This window comes from Stenella coeruleoalba (genome assembly GCF_951394435.1).
Source record: "Stenella coeruleoalba genome assembly, chromosome: 9".
Classification (NCBI taxonomy): Eukaryota; Metazoa; Chordata; class Mammalia; order Artiodactyla; family Delphinidae; genus Stenella; species Stenella coeruleoalba.
In genome coordinates, this window is record NC_137155.1 from 24,591,389 (window position 1) to 24,614,292 (window position 22,904).

A 22,904-nucleotide genomic window follows, 5' to 3' on the forward strand; every position below is an offset into this window, starting at 1 on the left:
TTGCTGATGTATTTTTTATATGATGGGTAGTGACTACCAAGAAAGTACAAGAACAACAACTGGTCTTCACAGACGTGGAAGGATACTAATGGGCCAATTCCTCAGACATGCTCCAGTCTGGATTAATGTAAGGTACTAAAGGGCCCCACGTTCATGGGCGCCCACCATGAACTTCCTCATAGCTTCCAGTTGCTATCATTTGCAAGACACAAGTAAAAACAAAACGATTTTTATGTAAGACTGAAACAATTAGCAAGGCCTGCAGTATTTTTTAAGTATCATGTATTATTCATTAGGTTAAAACTGTATATGACTTGATTTGCTCTAATGACAAAAATATTGACTAAATTCCATCTCAATACAAGCATAACTCATAGCCCCATTCTTTAGAAGTCCGATCTTTGTATCTGAGACAAAATAGTTTTGAAATCTCTAGCCCATTTAAAATCGTTCTCTTTTAATAACTGGATTTTAGAAATATCTTTTAAATGCCTCTTTATCTCTAGGGAGAAATCTGAGTAAGATCTTATCCACGAAGCAAAATGCCAGATGATTAAAACATTCTCATCTCAAATTCCAGACCTCTATTTTCTCTCCAATTGTCAATCCCTTTTTAATTTTCTGCGAAGAGTACTGTCGGTCTGTTTTGGAAGCTATTCTAATTTAATATTTCATTATCTCTCTTCTTCAGCCTTTGAATGGCCTGTCACTTGTTATAGCCATCATAAAAAGCTAGCCAAGTACACTTCTGATCTCCAGCTATCAATTTATAGAGGCATTGAATTGTGCACACATTCTTTTTGATGTCTTCCCTCTATGTTCCCTTTTTAATTTCTTTTTAAAAACAAGGAAATGATGAATTTTTATTTGTATTCCCCCTCTAAACAATTTTTTTTAAGTATAGCAATAACTGGACCTTTAACAAACCCCTGAATATTCTTGTTCAGTAACAAACTTAAAAATTGACAGGATATTTTTTCCACAACTCCTAATAAAATATGAAAAATGAACAGAAATTAAAGAAGTTTAATAAACATGTTATACAATATCTGAGGGCCCCCCTCCTTATAAAAAACACTGAGAAATATATTTCATCTCTGAGAAGTTATGGAAAGATCCGTGATTTTCCTTAGTGAGTTATATATACGCTAGACAGAGGGCTGGGACCTAGGTGACCTACATATGGGCATTAATCTTAGGTAAGAAACACCAATGCAACATCAAGAGTAACCATATATGTTGACAGATATTCTTAAAAAGTTTTTCTAAGTCCTCTGGACTCACCGAATATTCTTCATGAGGCTCCTAAGAAGACTTTCCAGTGGCTCTTTCTTATATATTTGGCCAAATATGCAACAATATGGGATAAACTTTGCAATGAAATATAGTACAAGACATACTATAAAACATTAAGAATGATGCAACATTTTATGCCCAAATTTTGTCTGATTTGGTAGCATCTGCTAAGGCTGGCATGCAGCATGAAGGATGCACTATTCTCCTATAGTACCTTAGGTAGTTCTGAGGAGACAAATCCAAAATGTCACCCAAGGCCAAGGAAACAAGTAGCAAAAAGTCTTCACATAGTATAGAGATGTGTGTCTGCTAGGTCAAAGGAACTACAGAAGAGGATAGCCCAGTAAGAAATTTCTAAATAACTCATAAAATCTCTCCCCAAGAGAAAAAGTTAGTTTAAATTATTTACAAGATAATTACATCTACCTAGCCCTGCCAAAGTCACCCAGCCAGATACCAACCATTCTCTGCCCTCCCTTGCCCTTAGCACTTCTACCTGGTGGGGGCAAAATATACACAGCTAGGAAGTACCCCATCCCTTTTGCCTCTTTTCCACTGTAGGCCTCCATTAGCCCTAATCTAGGGTGGGGGGGTGGGGGGACAGGGGTTAATACTAACTCAAATTTGGAATTGAGCCTTTTTTTATATAGACTGTTTTTATGTCTAAAAGGGACCAAGCCCATTTTATTATCTGTCATCAAGAAAGTCATCTTTATCCAGTCATTCATTGAAAAAATTTGAGTATAACAAAATAAAGTTAGATCCTTACAACAAACCGCACGTCACACTTGGACAAGGTGATTCACAGAGACAACAAAATGAGTGGTAAATTTTATCAGAAGTATTGTGCCCACTTGTCAATAATATAAAAATTTCTGGATAAAGTTATTATGTGAATTAAATGAAATACACGTTTGTAGTATGTTAATGTTACACAGAGAAATATGAACAATTATCAGTAAAACAACTTATATTTATCCCTAGCATAATTTCTCTGAGCTTTTAAAGATTAACTAATATATCTATGAATCTCCAAAAACAGAGCTATAAAATACATTTCCCAAGTTTATTTGGCCAGCAAACCATTACCCCACTTAAGAATCCTGACATAATTTTATTGCCTATACCAGAATTGAGAAAACATGGCATGTTTGAATGAACAGTGGTCAACAACATGGTAGGTGATACAGAAGACAGATACAACCACCATGATAGATGCCTATATATAAGAGCTGAGTTGATCTTGCAGTAGAAGCTATCTCAAGAGCTAATTTACAACTTTATTTTCAATGAGATCTAGAGGTTTTTATAATCTTAAATATAACTGTGGTCTAAAATATCTCTCACATTTCAAATAAGGGACTGGGATGCTTCACAGATTCAACCAGGGAAGAGTATTCGAAAGTATAATCACTTTGTAATGTACACAGGACAATGTTATCTGCACAGACTAGTAACAAAAAACTTGTCAGTGTGACTCTGGCACCATCTTGGACACAGGACACCATGATCAAATGACTGGGCAATCAGTCAGGTTGTTACAATATTCTTCTGTCCTCTTAAAAAATAACAAACAAAACCATGCTTCAGTAACTATAAATTTCAGGCTCTACATCTGCAGAGCTTATGGACCCACGAATTTAGGGAACTATAACTTAGGGAATGCTCCAAGAAAACAATCAATCTAATTATTATTGCTATATATGCCTAAAATTGCAAATTAAATATCTCTCCAATTCAACTCTATTTATCTATTGAGTTGGTGAGCATTAACTGATTTCCACAGCACAATCACTGTAAAGGGAAGTACAGAAATTAAGATTCTAAATTAAAATGCAAAAAAGGGTCTTGCAAATCCAAATTTAAACAGCCAAATATTTCTAAACCATACATTTCAGTATAAAGCATAAAATATCCAACTTAACTTTTTCATAGCTCATTTTATATTTATTCTTTTAAACCTAAGTTTAAGCCTATAGCAAGTTTTCTCTGGAAACAAATTTGTTTCTTAGCCAGCTCAGGTTGCCATAACAAAATACCACAGACCAGGTATTTTCTCATAGTTCTAGAGGTCGAGAAATCCAAGATTAAGGTGAACAACAATTTGGTTCCTGGTGAGAGCACTCTTTCCGGTTTGCAGACAGCTGCCTTCCTGCTGTCTCCTCATGTGGCCTTTCCTCTGTGTGTATGTGTACCTCTTCTTATAAAACCACCAATCCTACCAGATTAGGGCCCTAACCTAATGACCTCATTTAACCTTAACTGCCTCCTAAAGGCCCTATCCAAATATAATCAAGTCACACTGACGGTTAAGGCGCCAACATGAGAATCCAGGTGGGACACAATTCAGTCCATAGCAATTTACAAAACCCATAAAACTGTTGCTATTAATTGGTCTGTTATTCTATCATTCTGAATGAATTAAAGGACTAGTACCTGTAAGATCAGAAGAATACTGTATCTTTGGCATTTGGGTTTACTTGTGGTCAACATTTTCCTCTCAGAAAATAAATACTATATTGCAATCTATGACATGAATGTATTAGAGAAACACCATCAGACAAGAGCAACGAAAGGAGGTGCAAACTTTCCCTCAGAAGTGGAACTGCTTCTCTTTGTCTCATACTTATTAAACATGATCAAATTACCCTATCCTAAAAATTTATAATTTGTACCTCAGGACTGTCCTCGATGTCTTTTCATGATGTTCGTACTATTTCATTGCTCTGCTCCTAACGAGGAGTGATGCTAATTAGTTAAGCTAATCCTTTAAACACACACACACACACACACACACACACACATACACAGATGATCATTTTGTTACAGAATTCATTTTATTTCTTAAAAGTGTCCTTTTTTTTTTAGCACTTATCAGATTTCTGATTCCATGATTTAGAATCAAGGATTTATAATTTAAATAGCATCTTAAAAGAAGAAAGAAAAGCTACTTTGTTAATATAACCATGATAACATTTTAAAGTCATTCACATTTTAGTTATTAAACACACAACTCTATAGCATGGAATGATGCACCATCCATAATTGCAGAAACTTTTTTTGGTAGATTATCTGGTTAAAAAAATTAACACAAAACTTCAGAATGCACTAATGCTGCAAACATTTTATATTATTGTATCTTAAGCCAAATTCATATTTGTAATAAATAACAGCAAAGACAACAACTACTCTGAAAAAAATAACAAGTTAGAAGTAGTGGGATTTCTCAGCATCCTTAATCATCAGAGCAGTTTTTATTGTTGGTAGCAGTATTTTGATAAGATTTTAATTTAAAAAATGAGTGTAAAAGTATTTTCTTCTATTTCTTTAATACTAAATCTATATGAGATGATGGATGTTCACTAAATCTATTGTGGCAATCACTTCCTGATGTATGTAAAAGTCAAATTATTATATTGTACACCTTAAAATTATACAGTGCTGTATGTCAATTATATCTCAATAAAACTGGGAAAAAATAGGTGAATGCTTAATTTGCACCAATTAATACAGAATATAAAAGCATTATTAGACATCTAAACTACTCAACTATTAAGTCAGTTATTTTGTTATCAGGCATTATTCTTTCATTGATGCTTCACTTGGCAAATTTTTTTTTATTTTTTCTTTGGTACGCGGGCCTCTCACTGTTGTGGCCTCTCCCGTTGCGGAGCACAGGCTCCGGACGCGCAGGCTCAGCAGCCGTGGCTCACGGGCCCAGCTGCTCCGCGGCATGTGGGATCTTCCCCGACCAGGGCACGAACCCGTGTCCCCTGCATCGGCAGGCGGACTCTCAACCACTGCGCCACCAGGGAAGCCCCAAATGTTTTCTTTTTAATTTTTCAACATTATTCGTAAAGTGAAATTGGCCTATGGTTTTCTTTTTTTCCCTTTTTTGTTGTATGTTTCTTAAAAAAGAAGTAATATGCGTTAACTTTTCACATTTTTATGTGTTCTTGTAAAATTTTTAAAACTTGAAAGTCTTTATTTGAAAATTTTATAGAAACGCCTCAGCATGAGGTACTTTCTTTGGCCAGAAATATAAATATGTTTCCAATTTATTCTATGATTACTGACCTAACATTAAGTTGATTTGATTATTTATATTTTATAATAAACCATCCACTCTTCTTACACATTATAATACTTTATTGTAAAACTGTACAAAATGCCCTTTTATGATTTTAATCTTCATTTTATCTGGAGTTATACTTCTTACTTTTAATATTTTTCTCTCATTTTCAACAGCCATGACAATTTTTTAAAGCTTGTGATTTTATTGCTAAAGTATACTTTGACACATTGGCTATTTTGAAATTTTAAATTTGCTTATTTATTAAAGTTCAATTAAACATAATTATTAAATTCAGGCTATTGAGGTAAACGTGAAAACTCTACAATATATGTTGTGAAAGATCTGGCATGCAGGAAAATCAGGGTAATTTCTAAAGGAGTTTGCTATCATCCCTTAGACAAACTGATGCTACTTTTCATAGTGCCCTAGTATTTTATTTCACACAGCATCAGAACCCAGTGCAGAAAAAAGAAACGTATGATATTAAAGCTGCAAAAAAAAATAGCAGTAAACTATTCCAACATATTATCAATAATCTACACAATCGATAAAACATTATAATATTGGTGCTGACAAAGGTGGAGTTAGAAAGGCACTAATTCATTGAAGGTATGATCTAAATTGGTACTAACCTACAAGATCAAGGAAATTTATCAATAGCTTCGACCTTTTAATACCAGTTTCTGTATTTTATATCTTAAGGTGATAATGAGAAATGCAGAGATTTATTTATTTACCATGATAAAATGGTAACAATGTAAATTAGTTTGGAACATATAATATTAAAATATTATTCTCAAAAAGCGTTATTAAATATATGATAAAGCTTCCTGGTAAGTTAAAAGGTCAGGTATAAACTTTGTAGTGTTTCAGTATTTGTATATTTGTTTAGTTTGGTATATACTTGCTATTAATATATTGAATGAACATACACACATGTATAGTATCAAGATTTTTTTCCTTCACACTAGTTTGTACTTCATAAAATCATCATGTGTTTCCTTTACAGTGAGAAAAAAGCATTTTAATGTTGCATTTATGTGAAAAGCAATCTTAAAAATCGTAAGATGTTCAGCAGGAAAACATGTTATTTCAACCAAGATTCTGGTAAGTGGAACAACCCAATTAATATTTTTACTTCAAAGAAATAGAGCATGGCATTAACTCAAGATTATTTGTTTTGTATAAAAAACAACAGCTAAAACACTACAATGTACATACTGAGATGTAAATCCCAAACCAGAAGTCTATCACAGGAAATATGCCAGGCACGCTCAAAAAAGGAGGTCAACAATTTGCACCAATGTGTAAGGACTTATGTAAACAGGAAAAATTAAGAAATTTCTCTGCATATTTTCCCTCTGTTTTCCTCTAGGTTTACTACCCCCTGGTTCCCTGTATCACTGAATGATCAGAAGGAAACTAACTTGCATGAAATTCCTTTAATTTGAAAAGAAAATTTAAAAGTTGTAGAGAAAGACAGAGACCCTTTTGGTATTCTACTGAACTGCAGTTTGAATTGATTCACTACTTTTTAAAGATCTCAGTAATTTTACCTTAGCTCATTAGCTGTCAATTAAAAGTGCTTTTATAAAGTTTGAGGATTAAATTTTATGTCACAGTACTTTCAGATAATTAAGTCAACTGAACAGAATGTCTTCATCATATAAAATTAAAGGAAGAATCTAGACCTCAAAAATATAGTAGATTTACACATTTTAATAGGAATACTTCCCTGGCCTACAACCTTGATCTAAGGCCCCATTCCTGCGTTCTTACCTTTTTGTCTGTTCTCAACAAAGTATCCAGTATCTAATTTTTAATGAAAGTAAGGCCGATTATGTAATTCCCCTTCAAAAAAACAAAGTCCCCTTCCATCTCTGTTATGGACTTAATGTTTGAGTTTTCACAAAATTCCTATTTTGAACCCCTAACCCCCAATGTGATGGTATTAGGAAATGGGGACTTTGCAAGGTAATTAGGCACAGATGAGGTCATGTGGGTAGCACCTCAGTACTGGAATTAGTGTCCTGCCTTCATAATCGGATTGCTATCCATATAAAAAGAGGGGAAAATATCAGATTTCACTCTCTCCGCATGTGTACAAAGAAGAGGTCATGTGAGTACATAGCAAGATGGCAGCCATCTGCAAAACAGGAAGAGAGCCCTCACCAGGAGTCAAATCTTCCCAAAACCTTAATCTTGGACTTCCCAGGGTCCAGAACTGTAAAATTAAATATCTGTTGTTTAAGCCACCCTGTCTATGGTATTTTGTTACAGCAGCCCAAATTGACTTAGACAATCTCAAAATAAAAATCAACTGTAATTATCCACAAGGCTGTACAAAAGGAGGCCTCTGCTGCTACCCTCAGCTGCTCCCTCAGCTGCCCACACGGTCCTCCTGTTCTTTATGCACCCACTATGCTCCAGGCTCAGGATCTTGGTACTTTCGGTTACCTCTGCCTGCAACCTTCTTGCTCAATGATTTCATGACTCTCATGCTCACCAACTATAGACTTTTGCCATAATGCTGCCTTATCCACAAAGCCTTCCTTATCCACATATTTTTAATAACAGCTCCCCAACTCCTAACCCAGAAACTACCCACAACACTTCCCTATTTTATTTTATTTATTTATTTTTTTTGTGGTACTCGGGCCTCTCACTGTTGTGGCCTCTCCTGTTGCACAGCACAGGCTCCGGACGCACAGGCTCAGCGGCCATGGCTCACGGGCCTAGCTGCTCCGCGGCATGTGGGATCTTCCCGGACTGGGGCACGAACCCGTGTCCCCTGCATCAGCAGGTGGACCCTCAACCACTGTGACACCAGGGAAGCCCCCTATTTTATTTTTATCTCAAACATTTTTTATGCTACAATATATCCTATTATTTTACCTGTTTATTTTTTTATTTTATGCCCTATTTCCATCAGAATGTAAGCTCCATGAGTACAGGGGTTTTTATCTATTTCTTCAGTGCTATATTCCTATTATAAACCGTTTTTTAAAACAGTAAACGTAAACTATTAGCACTCTCTAATACAATATTGGCCATGTCTTGAAACAGATTAATTGCTTATGAAAGATTATAACATAATCAATCAGTAAAGGCCAAGAAGCTTTTTCCTCTATAATTTCTATACTAACATCATTTGAGGTACAGTAGTTATATTTTCTGTAATAAAACAAACGAACATTGAGAGAGGAAAGACGGGTAAGGGATTAAGGGATAGAAACTGCTATTTATAAAATAAATAAGCTACAAGGATATATTATACAGCACAGGGAATATAGGCAATATTTTATAATAACTATAAATGGAGTATAACCTTTAAAAATTGTGAATCACTATACTGCACACCATACTGTATATAATATTGTACATTAACTATATCTCAGTTTAAAAAATGATAAATTATAACACAGTATTATAGACAGTTCAATTTATAAAAAGCAAGTATTTTTGTTAAGGCATATGAGACCTCCAAGGATATTAATACAACTCCTGAAAATTCTCCTGTCTTCTTTCAGTAAAATCAATGTACCTTTGTGATAGAAGTATGTTCATTTTAAAATTTCTAAAATAGAAATTATAAATTGCCTTGCTTACATTACAAGGTAAGTGTAAGGACAAAAGTATCTAGTACTTGAAAGTTATGCAAGTTGAGGTTCCTTATTTTCTCTTAGCATATTCTTATATAACTATAATAATTCTACAAATAAATATCCACATAAATTACTAATGACAAATGACAAGAAAATTCTATGAAGACATTCCATGAAGACATAACAAATTAATAAAGTTCTGTGATTAAAACAAATTAAGTCGAAATATTCAGCCATTTTTACTGAGTTCATTGCTCGTCTTTTTATACTCTTAAACAGATAAATTAGATCTGAACATTAAGTGTGGTTTGGGTGCCCTCTGAAATAAAAGTACCGACCAGTGAAATCCTCAAAAGTAGAAACTTTCAGATAGGATTTTAATTAAATATACTATTTGAAAATTTTAAATACATCATGGAGAAAAAATAATCACATTTGAATTCAAGACTCTTTCGAAAGTAATCACCTTTGTAAAATTAGAACACAAAGTATCTTACGAGAATTCAGAGACACAAACTGAGTAAAAGAAGAGGCTGTTTCCTTCAGTTATGCCTTCAATTAGAGTATGCTTTACCATTTATTAAATTCAGAAACCTAGAATGATCCTGGATATCTGATATGTTCTGATGAGCTGCATGAAAAAAGCCAGTAATTATTAACTTTTCAAGATCTTGTTGACATTTCTGATTTTACTCCTGTGTCATTTGCCCACACAGCCCGTAACACTGGATATGAATTTTAAAGTAGCACAGGCCAGGCAAGGTCAGAGGCTTATGGATGAGATCTCAGCAAGGAAGGAGAAGCGAATATTAACATAAATGGGACTAAATAAATAATCCAAAGACAGAGCTTCTTTTCGTTTGTTTTTTTAAATTATGCCACATACCAAAGTGTCTTACAACTTCTGAAAACATCTATATCAATATTTTATCTTATTGACTTTCAAAGTAATCAAAGTAATACTTTTTATTCTCTGAGACTATTAAAATCATCCTTTGTAAATATTCACAGTTTATTCTAAATTAGAAAGAAAAACATTTACACCAAGTCAAGACTCTTCTGTAGGATACTGAAAAAAAGATGTGTATACTATGTGATACCAATCTGAAAAAAACATGTTCGGATTTACTTTATGTGCCATATTTTATGTCTGTTCCAGCATAAAATAGATGAAGACTTTCATGAACATGATTTCAATGAGAAAAAACAAAAGAGCAAAAGAAATAAGAAACTGAAGATTCTCATACAAAGTACGTATCTTACTAACTCCTGTGCACAATCCTGGCTCCCAAGGAATATACCTGAGTCAAAATTAACTCAAAAGTAAAATATCAGAAATTTTAACTGAGGAGGAGCTTGAAGATGGCAGAGGAGTAAGATGTGGAGATCACCTTCGTCTCCACAAATACATCAAAAATACACCTACATGTGGAACAACTCCTACAGAACACCTACTGAAAACGCTGGCAGAAGACCTCAGACCTCCTAAAAGGCAAGAAACTCCCCACGTACCTGGGTAGGGCAAAAGAAAAAAGAATAAACATCGACAAAAGAATAGGGACAGGATCTGCACCAGTGGGAGGGAGCTGTGAAGGAGGAAAGGTGTCCACACACTAGGAAGCCCCTTCGCGGGCGGAGACTGCGGGTGGCGGAGGGGGAAGCTTCGGAGCCGCAGAGGAGAGAACAGCAACAGGGGTGCGGAGGGCAAAGCGGAGAGATTCCCGCACAGAGGATCGGTGCCGACCAGCACTCACCAGCCCGACAGGCTTGTCTGCTCACCTGCCGGGGCGGGCGGGTCTGGGAGCTGAGGCTCGGCCTTCAGTCGGACTGCAGGGAGAGGACTGGGGTTGGCAGCGTGAACACAGCCTGCAGGGGGTTAGTGCGCCACGGCTAGCCGGGAGGGAGTCCGGGGAAAAGTCTGGATCTGCCGAAGAGGCAAGAGACTTTTTCTTTCCTCTTTGTTCCCTGGTGCGCGAAGAGAGGGGATTAAGAGCGCCACTGAAAGGAGCTCCAGAGACGGGCGCGAGCCACGGCTATCAGCGCGGACCCCAGAGACAGGGATGAGACGCTAAGGCTGCTGCTGCTGCCGCCACCAAGAAGCCTGTGTGTGAGCACAGGTCACTATCCACACCTCCCCTCCCAGGAGCCTGTGCAGCCCGCCACTGCCAGCGTCCACTGATTCAGGGACAACTTCCCCGGGAGAACACACAGCGCGCCTCACGCTGGTGCAACGTCACACCGGCCTCTACCGACGCCGGCTCGCCCCGCACTCCGTGCCCCTCCCTCCCCCTGGCCTGAGTGAGCCGGAGCCCCCGAATCAGCTGCTCCTTTAACCCCTCCTGTTCGAGTGAAGAACAGACGCCCTCAGGCAACCAACACACAGAGGCGGGGCCCAATCCAAAGCTGAGCCCCTGGGAGCAGTGCGAACAAAGAGAAAGGGAAATCTCTCCCAGCAGCCTCAGGAGCAGCGGATTAAATCTCCACAATCAACTTGATGAACCCTGCATCTGTGGAATACCTGAATAGACAATGAATCATCCCAAATTGAGGAGGTGGACTTTTGGAGCAACGAAATATATATATTTTTTCCCTTTTTCTCTTTTTGTGAGTGTGTATGTACATGCATCTGTGTGTGATTTTGTCTCTATAGCTTTGCTTTTACCGTTTGTCCTAGGGTTCTGTCTGTCTGTTTTTTGTTGTTGTTTAGTATACTTTTTAGCACTTGTTATCATTGGTGGATTTGTTTTTTTGGTTTGGTTGTTCTCTTCTTTCTTTTTAAAAAAATTTTTAATAATTATTTTTTATTTTAATAACTATTTTATTTTACTTTATTTTATTACCTTCTTTCTTTTTTTTCTCCCTTTTATTCTGAGCCATGTGGATGACAGGCTCTTGGTGCTCCAGCCAGGCATAATGGCTGTGCCTCTGAGGTGGGAGAGCCAACTTCAGGACACTGGTCCACAAGAGACCTCCCAGCTCCACGTAATATCAAACAGCGAAAATTTCCCAGAGATCTCCATCTCAATGCAAAGACCCAGCTCCACTCAACGACCAGCAAGCTACAGTGCTGGACACCCTATGCTTAACAACTAGCAAGACAGGAACACAACTCCATCCATTAGCAAAGAGGCTGCCTAAAATCATAATAAGGCCACAGACACCCCAAAACACACCACCAGACGTGGACCTGCCCACCAGAAAGATAAGATCCAGCCTCATTCACCAGAATACAGGCACTAGTCACCTCCACCATGAAGCCTACACAATCCACTGAACCAACCTTAGCCATTGGGGACAGACACCAAAAACAATGGGAACTACACACCTGCAGCCTGCAAAGACGAGACCCCAAACACAGTAAGTTAAGCAAAATGAGAAGACACAGAAACAAACAGCAGATGAAGGAGCAAGGCAAAAACCCACCAGACCTAACAAATGAAGAGGAAAAGAATTCAGAATAATTCTGAAAAAGAATTCAGAATAATGATAGTAAAGATGATCCAAAATCTTGGAAATAGAATGGAGAAAATACAAGAAAAGTTTAACAAGGACATATAAGAACTAAAGAGCAAACAAACAGTGATGAACACACAATAAATGAAATTTAAAATTCTCTAGAAGGGATCAATAGAAGAATAACTAAGGCAGAGGAACAGATAAGTGACCTGGAAGATAAAATAGTGGAAATAACTAATGCAGAGCAGAATAAAGAAAAAAGAATGAAAAGAACTGAGGACAGTCTCAGAGACCTCTGGGACAACATTAAATGCATAAACATTCGAATTATAGGGGTCCCACAAGAAGAAGAGAAAAAGAAAGGGACTGAGAAAATATTTGAAGAGATTATAGTTGAAAATATCCCTAATATGGGAAAGGAAATAGTTAATCAAGTCCAGGAAATACAGAGAGTCCCATATAGGATAAATCCAAGGAGAAATACACCGAGACACATATTAATCAAACTATCAAAAATTAAATACAAAGAAAACATATTAAAAGCAGCAAGGGAAAAACAACAAATAACACACAAAGGAATCCCCATATGGTTAACAGCTGATCTTTCAGCAGAAACTCTGCAAGCCAGAAGGGAGTGGCAACACATATTTAAAGTGATGAAGGAGAAAAACCTGCAACCAAGATTACTCTACCCAGCAAGGATCTCTTTCAGATTTGACAGAGAAATTAAAACCTTTACAGACAAGCAAAAGCTAAGAGAATTCAGTACGACCAAACCAGCTATACAACAAATGCTAAAAGAACTTCTCTAGGCAGGAAACACAAGAGAAGGAAAAGACCTACGATAACAAACTCAAAACAATTAAGAAAATGGGAATAGGAACATACATATCGATAATTACCTTAAATGTAAATGGTTTAAATGCTCCAACCGAAATACATAGACTGGCTGAATGGATGCAAAACCAAGACCCATATATATGCTGAATACAACAGACCCACTTCAGACCTAGGGACGCATACAGACTGCAAGTTAGGGGATGGAAAAAGATATTCCATGCAAATGGAAATCAAAAGAAAGCTGGAGTAGCAATTCTCATATCAGACAAAAAAGACTATAAAACAAAGACTATTACAAGAGACAAAGAAGGACACTACATAATGATCAAAGGATCAATCCAAGAAGATATAACAATGGAAATATTTATGCACCCAACATAGGAGCACCTCAATACACAAGGCAAATAGTAACAGCCATAAAAGGGGAAATCGACAGTAACACAATCATAGTAGGGGACGTTAACACCCCACTTTCACTAATGGACAGATCATCCAAAATGAAAATAAATAAGGAAACACAAGCTTTAAAAAACACATTAAACAAGATAAAGTTAATTGATATTTACAGGACATTCTATCCAAAAACAACAGAATACACATTTTTCTCAAGTGCTCATGGAACATTCTCCAGGATAGCTTATATCTTGGCTCACAAATCAAGCCTGTGTAAATTTAATAAAATTTAAATTGTATCTCGTATCTTTTCCGACCACAATGTTATGAGACTAGATATCAATTATAGGAAAAAATATGTAAAAAATACAACCACATGGAGGCTAAACAATACACTACTTAATAACCAAGCGATCACTGAAGAAATCAAAGACAAATCAAAACATACCTAGAAACAAATGACAATGAAAATACGACAACCCAAAACCTATGAGATGTAGCATAAGCAGTTCTAAGAGGGAAGTTTATAGCCATACAATCCTACCTTAAGAAACAGGAAACACCTCGAATAAACAACCTAACCTTGCACCTAAAGCAATTAAAGAAAAATAAAAAAAACCCAAAGTTAGCAGAAGGAAAGAAATCATAAAAATCAGACCAGATATAAATGAAAAAGGAATGAAGGAAACGATAGCAAAGATCAATAAAACTAAAAGCTGGTTCTTTGAGAAGATAAAAATAATTGATAAACCATTAGCCAGACTCATCAAGAAAATGAAGGAGAAGACTCAAATCAATAGAATTAGAAACGAAAAAGGAGAAGTAACAACTGACACTGCAGAAACACAAAGGATCATGACAGATTACAACAAAGCAACTGTATGCCAATAAAATGGACAACCTGGAAGAAATGGACAAATTCTTAGAAATGCACAACCTGCCAAGACTGAACCAGGAAGAAACAGAAAATATGAACAGACCAGTCACAAGCTCTGAACTTGAAACTGTGATTTAAAATGTTCCAACAAAAAAAAGCCCAGGACCAGATGGCTTCACAGGCGAATTCTATCAAACATGTAGAGAAGAGCTAACATCTATCCTTCTCAAACTCTTCCAAAATATAGCAGAGGGAGGAACACTCCCAAACTCATTCTACGAGGCCACCATCACCTTGATACCAAAACCAGACAAGGATGTCACAAAGAAAGAAAACTACAGGCCAATATCACTGATGAACATAGATGCAAAAATCCTCAACAAAGTACTAGCAAACAGAATCCAACAGCACATTAAAAGGATCACACACCATGATCAACTGGGGTTTATTCCAGGAATTCAAGGATTCTTCAATATACGCAAATCAATGAATGTGATCCACCATATTAAAAAATTGAATGAGAAAAACCATATGATCATCTCAATAGATGCAGAGAAAGCTTTCGACAAAATTCAACACCCATTTATGATAAAAAACCCTCCAGAAAGTAGGCATAGAGGGAACTTTTCTCTACATAATAAAGGCCGTATATGACAAACCCACAGCCAACATCATCCTCAGGGTGAAAAACTGAAAGCATTTCTACGAAGATCAGGAACAAGACAAGGTTGCCCACTCTCACAACTATTATTCAACATAGTTTTAGAAGTTTTATCCACAGCAATCAGAGGAGAAAAAGAAATAAAAAGAATCCAAATCAGAAAAGAAGAAGTAAAGCTGTCACTGTTTGCAGATGACATGATACTATACATAAAGAATCCTAAAGATGCTACCAGAAAACTACTAGAGCTGATCAATGAATTTGGTAAAGTAGCAGGATACAAAATTAATGCACAGAAATCTCTGGCATTCCTATACACTAATGATGAAAAATCTGAATGAGAAATTAAGAAAACCCTCCCATTTACCCCTGCAACAAAAAGAATAAAGTATCTAGGAGTAAACCTACCTAGGGAGACAAAAGACCTGTATGCAGAAAATTATAAGACACTGATGAAAGAAATTAAAGATGATACAAACAGATGGAGAGATATACCATGTTCTTGGATTGGAAGATCAACATTGTGAAAATGACTCTACTACCCAAAGCAATCTACAGATTCAATGCAATCCCTATCAAACTACCACTGGCATTTTTCACAGAACTAGAACAAAAAATTTCACAATTTGTATGGAAACAGAAAAGGCCCCGAATAGCCAAAGCAATCTTGAGAACGAAAAACGGAGCTGGAGGAATTAGGCTCCCTGACTTCAGACTGTACTACAAAGCTACAGTATTCAAGACAGTATGGTACTGGCACAAAAACAGAAATATAGATCAGTGGAACAGGATAGAAAGCCCAGAGATAAATCCACGCACATATGGTCACCTTATCTTTGATAAAGGAGGCAAGAATATACAGTGGAGAAAAGACAGCCTCTTCAATAAGTGGTGCTGGGAAAACTGGACAGCTACATGTAAAAGAATGAAATTAGAACACTCCTTAACACCATACACAAAAATAAACTCAAAATGGATTAAAGACCTAAATGTAAGGCCAGACACTATCAAACTCTTAGAGGAAAACACTGGCAGAACACTCTATGACATAAATCACAGCAAGATCCTTTCTGACCCACCTCCTAGAGAAATGGAAATAAAAACAAAAATAAACAAATGGGACCTAATGAAACTTCAAAGCTTTTGCACAGCAAAGGAAACCATAAACAGGAGCAAAAGACAATCCTCAGAATGGGATAAAATATTTGCAAATGAAGCAACTGACACAGGATTAATCTCCAAAATTTATAAGCAGCTCATGCAGCTCAATAACAATAAAACAAACAACCCAATCCAAAAATGGGCAGAAGACCTAAATAGACATTTCTCCAAAGAAGATATACAGAGTGCCAACAAACACATGAAAGAATGCTCAACATCATTAATCATTAGAGAAATGCAAATCAAAACGAGAATGACATATCATCTCACACTGATCAGAATGGCCATCATCAAAAAATCTAGAAACAATAAATGCTGGAGAGGGTGTGGAGAAAAGGGAACCCTCTTGCACTGTTGGTGGTAATGTAAATCGATACAGCCACTATGGAGGACAGTATGGAAGTTCCTCAAAAAACTCAAAATAGTACTACCTTATGACCCAGCAATCCCAATACTGGGCATATACCCTGAGAAAACCATAATTCAAAAAGAGTCATGTACCACAATGTTCACTGCAGCTCTATTTACAGTAGCCAGGACATGGAAGCAACCTAAGTGTCAACAGATGAATGGAGAAAGAAGGTGTGGCACATATATACAATGGAATATTCCTCAGCCATAAAAAGAAACGAAATTGAGTTATCTGTAGTGAGGTGGATGGACCTAGAGACTGTCATACAGAGTGAAGTATGTCAGAAAGAGAAAAACAAATACCATATGCTAACCCATATATATGGAATCTAAAAAAAGAAAAAGAAAAAAATGGTCATGAAGAACCAAGGGCAAGATGGGAATAAAGACACAGACCTACTAGAGAATGAACTTGAGGACACGGGGAGGGGGAAGGGTAAGCTGTGACAAAGCGAGAGAGTAGCATGGACATATATACACTACCAAACGTAAAATAGCTAGCTAGTGGGAAGCAGCCGCATAGTACAGGGAGATCAGCTCGGTGCTTTGTGACCACCTAGAGTGGTGGGATAGGGAGGGTCGGAGGGAGACTCAAGAGGGAAGAGATATGGGGACATATGTATATGTATAACTGATTCACTTTGTTATAAAGCAGAAACTAACACACCATTGTAAAGCAATTATACTCCAATAAAGATGTTAAGAAAAAAGAAATTTTATCTATTGTAGTACTTAAAAGTATAAAGTTTAGCATTAGAATTTATATGAAATTTGACCCCATTTCTTACCAATGATGTGGCCTTTCATTAAAGACTCAGCTTCAATTTCTCCTTCTTCAAAATTATTGAGCAAAGTTATTTAAATAAATGAGATATTATAATTTACTAGACTGGTGAATTAGGTTCTTATTATTTTAGGTTCTAATAATCTAGGGAAAAAGTGCATTTTTCACTGATTTCTTAAACATCAGCCCATTGAAAAATTAAGCAAAGTTATTTTGTTTTGATATTCCTGGGTAACCTACTCCTGAAGAGATACCTTCTTCCTCTCTATTTTCAGCTTTTTAATAGTTCAACAACGACAGAACAGAAAGTCTCTACTATAAGTGAGGTGGGTGGGGGAAGGAGGAAGCAAGTTGAAAAGCAATATGAAAAATCCCATTTGGGTTATTTCATTAGTAAGTGTTCACATTTGAATATATATTTTATAGGACTGTACCCCAAACTGTTAGTCATGATTAGGTGTTACAGTTGGAGACTTTCATCTTCTACCTTAAATACGCATGCACTATTAAAATTTCTGCTACTGTGGTACATGGCTTGTAGAAAGAGAAAGAAATCTGTTTTTAAGTGTGTGAGGTTGTTGGGGCCCAGGGCAATCCACCCCAAAATGCACCTCAATGGCATATTGATTATTTTGAATAAAGTTATGTGAGAAACAACCAATGGAAAATAAATGATAAAAAAGAAAAACTCTGATGCCCCTTTTTCCCCCTAAAAGTAGGAAATAAATCTCCCATGTGATACCAGGAGGATAGAAAGCATCCCTATCACCAAAGTTAGGGAATTCAAGGCTAAGCAAGCTGTATAGACAAAGTTTGTTACTTCATTAGTCTGCTACCCCAAACACAAGCCCCCTTGTTTTGTTACATCTCTTCAAATAGTTGTTTCTTTGTCTAAACATGATATATTATTGGCCTGCTCTGGACACTTCGGGGGGTCCCATTTTTATGACTTACATGCATTAATTAATTAATTTTTTAAATTAATCTTTTCATCTGTCTTGTGTCAATTATTAGACCAGCCAAAAGAACTCAAGAAGAGCTGGGGGGCTTCCCTGGTGGCGCAGTGGTTGAGAGTCCGCCTGCCGATGCAGGGGACACGGGTTTGTGCCCCGGTCCGGGAAGATCCCACATGCTGCGGAGCGGCTGGGCCCGTGAGCCATGGCCCCTGAGCCTGCGCGTCCGGAACCTGTGCTCCGCAACGGGAGAGGCCACAACAGTGAGAGGCCCGTGTACCGCAAAAAAAAAAAAAAAAAAAAAAGAAGAGCTGGGGCGGGGGGTGGGGGTAGGGATGTGGAATCTCCCCCTCCCTGGACAAAGTTCTGATATCCTTCCTTGGGAATTTAATGGAAAGTTTGAGGATTTCTGGATAATCACTATTGGCAACAAAACAGAAACACAATCATGAAAGCTTGCTACCAAATTAAAAACACTCAAGCTGGCCTCAAGTTTGTTCAACATAGTACTACAGATCAGATAACAGTGACATTATAGCCAGAGGATTGACATAAAAATGTTCTGACTCAAAACTTCTACATCCAGCCATTTTGTTCTTCTAAAGTAAGTTCAAAAGAAAGATATAATTGTAGAGTAATAAGATTATCATCCTGTTGACATACCCGACAACAGGTGATAACAAACAGGTGATAACAACAGGTGATAATAAAATGGATGAAATAATTTTTAAAACACTGAGAAACACAACCATACAGCTCAGTATTATCTGATTAATTGTTGTTATAATAGTTGCAAAATTTAATTGCAAACATCAAAAATAATTCTTGAAAAAAGATGCAATAGACAAAGTAAAAAACGAAAAATAAGAAAAACAAAACTGAACCTACATCCCAGTAATTCCTAAAAGGACTTGGAATTAATAGGGTGAGTTGTAAAGAAGTCAGATTACGTTTAATTCTCATGCAACATCAGAAACTACTTACATGCACCATTGTTTCTAGTATAGAGAAAAATCATATGTTTAATATCTTTAAAGACTTGATATGATGAAAACAACATGTACTTTTAAAAAGATTAAAAAGGGGCTTCCCTGGTGGCACAGTGGTTGAGAGTCTGCCTGCTGATGCAGGGGACACGGGTTCATGCCCCGGTCTGGGAAGATCCCACATGCCACAGAGTGGCTGGGCCCGTGAGCCATGGCCACTGAGCCTGCGTGTCTGGAGCCTGTGCTCCGCAATGGGAGAGGCCACAACAGTGACAGGCCCGCGTACCACAAAAAAAAAAAAAAAAAAAATATATATATATATATATATATATATATATATATAAGGTGAAACAAAAAATGAATAAAACCATTTGACAGAAGATGAAATTTATATTTTGGAAAAAATAAGACATGTACTTAAAAATGCCCTTTTAAACAACAATCTTGGAATGAATCCAAAAAATTAAGGCTAATTTTTTATATTAGTCCTTGAATTTAATCCTTTTTGTGTAAATAAACTTTAACTGTAATTAATAATAACAGCAAACAGTTACATAATGCTTACTATGAGCCTGGCACTCTTATGCAAACTCAAACATACTAACTTACTTTTACCCTCAAATGAACTTTTTGGTTAGTAAACTTATCGCCATTTTACGGGTGAGCAATGCTAGCGCATAAAGTTAATAAATTTGCCAAAGGAAATACTGCTAAAATTTATATTTGAAATTTAATTTAACCCAGGCTGTCTGCATCCAGAATCCAGGCAGTTCTAGATACACTCTGGATACCCAGTACACTTTACAGCCTTTTTAATTAAGGGAACTATTAGAAATATACTTTTTAGGGCTTCCCTGGTGGCGGAGTGGTTGAGAGTCCGCCTGCCGATGCAGGGGACACGGGTTCATGCCCCAGTCCAGGAAGATCCCACATGCCGCGGAGCGGCTGGGCCCGTAAGCCATGGCCGCTGAGCCTGCGCTCCGCAACGGGAGAGGCTACAACAGTGAGAGGCCCGCGTACCGCAAAAAAAAAAAAAGAAATATACTTTTTAAATTCTCAAGTGGTTCTTTCGCCTTACCACTTACTTATGTGAAAGGCAGGGTACAAGGGGGAAAAGTGGGAACGAGTTAGAAAATGGATAACATCTAAGACCAGAGCTGTGAACGGGCAAAGACCCTGCTTTCTGGGTCACAGCTGGTCCTCATAGATGATTAGGCTGCACTTAAAAGAATTCCTACTTAGAATTGTCAGGTTCTGCCCTTATTAATATATAGGGTGTCTCTAAGAAATACCACTGGCACAAGCTTCCTCCTCTGTATCTTCCTAAATAATTTATTCCTCTCCCTTCCTCACAGTGAAGCCTTCTCAATCAAGTCTCAATCAAGTCCAGTTGATGTTTTTCTATTTCTTTAGGTCTATCATTCATTCCTTTAACCAACATTTTTATCTTGAGTCCACAATATACTAAGACAGTGGTATCTTTTTCTTATATCCTAGAGTAAGGCAGAGATACACAGAGAGAGACAAAGAGAGACAGTAAAACACAGTAAGATGTGATAAGAACTAGAGAGTCTACAAAGTACATCTCGCTTCCTTTAGCAGTTTGTGGGTCTGTACTACTGCTACATAGTTTTGATTTTTAAAAAAATACATCTATTATTTTTTAAGTTATTGATATCAATTGGAAAGGCAGAATTATTTGTTAAACAACAGAGTAGAAGGACACCTCCACGGATACAGGCTCTCCTGCAAATATTCACAGAGTGAGAGCCTATGAACAATATATTGCTCATGAAAATCAAGTTTCTTCTTTTGAATAAATCAAAGTTTACCACAGACTCTTAAATGACATGTGAACAAAACACTATCACACTTGCTCCTTTTTTTTTTCAAATATTAGATATTTAAGATAGATGAGAACATGGTATTCCAAGAGTTGTTCACATTCTTTTACTTACAGCCCTCATAGATGTCAGTGGGAATATGGACTGCTGCGTGCTGATAGGATATTTGTCGCCCAAAATTAGCATCATCGATAAAAACAGGTTTTATCCTCTGGCTGCCTGGCTCACTATCGTTCTTTTCTGGCTATAAAGAAAAAATAGACAATAAACAGAATATTACAACTTATGCTAACACAGGTATTCTCACATTCACTTCTTCATTTGCCAAATGCATAGTCTTTAAAAAACAGATCTACAAGAATATTTTAAAATATAGTCCCATGATGACATCAGACACACAAATTTCCACTCAGGTATTAGCTTTCACATTATAACCTAACTTCTCTCCTAATTTCCTCAACGTTGGAGTCACTCGGGATCATCCTGAGAGGACCAGAGCTTTCCCACATCCAGTACTTATTAGAAAGTACATTTAAAGAATAGCCTAAGTACCTTTATATACAACCAAATTAAAAGTTTCCCCTTGAAATAAATTTCACCACTTATGTTACCAAATTTCTATTATTTTTAGTTTGATAACCAAAGCTACACATGACCTTTGTGTAAAAATAATAATAATAGCAATGAAGGATTATTTTATGTCATATTCCCTTGATTTCTACATGTATTCCAGGTGTATCAATTTTTGTTTTAAAAAAGTAAGTATAAATACTAAGAAAGAAGAGATCTATTGTAACTCTTAGTACAATCAAATCCTAACTTCAACCAATTTGTCTCCCAAGGTAGGAGAAAAGATCCAATCAATAACGATTCAAGAAAACCCCACAAGAGTTTCAGGTTAAAGATTAATTTTGAACTATTTGAACTATGGTTGTGACACTGAATTACCCTGGCAAGATTATCCAGTTTCTCGTCTGGCAAGAAACTAAGAACCTCACTCATTTATCCAAAATGCATCTCTCTAACAACTGTTTTTGCCTACTTATGTTAAACCTTTTATTCCCCCAGTTCAAATATAGTTAACTCCTTCCTAAGTAAACATTTTTTTATTAAGTTCAAACCTGTATTATCAACTCCATTTTAGGGACTAATGTATCCCATATTCCCAAGATAATTTCCTCAAAACAAAACTGAAAAAAGAATCACAACATTTGACTATTTTCGCAGCACACTGCAGTAATGCAACTGATAAGCAAGAGAAAAGACTTAAATGGACAATCAGAAAATTTCATAAGAAGGCTGGTAGAATGTGGCAACACGAAGTCTACAAAGAAGTGATAGTGTCCAACTTTTTAGATGGCTCTGAAAATTTCTATAACCAGATAACCCATCAGTATCCCAAGATATTTTAAAACACACACACGCGCGCGACTGTGTGTTTCCCTAAGGAAGTTGCAACACTGGAAAGATTATTTAGACACAAATATTAGCAAAAGGGCTTTTTTTTTTTTTTTTGCTTGCAGTGCGCGGGCTTCTCACTGTTGTGGCCTCTCCCGTTGCGG

The 22,904-nt window shown here is 36.7% G+C and overlaps 1 protein-coding gene across 4 annotated transcripts in view; it reads right to left on the minus strand.

The window, feature by feature from the left end:
* Window positions 1–22,904, minus strand: part of CACNA2D1 (calcium voltage-gated channel auxiliary subunit alpha2delta 1) — a 513,049-nt gene that overhangs the window by 165,082 nt on the left and 325,063 nt on the right. For all 4 annotated transcript variants that reach the window (XM_079931860.1, XM_079931859.1, XM_079931862.1 and 1 more), the window contains one exon: window positions 21,457–21,586. In XM_079931860.1, the coding sequence (XP_079787986.1) occupies window positions 21,457–21,586 (130 nt within the window). The remainder of the gene's footprint in view (window positions 1–21,456; window positions 21,587–22,904) is intronic.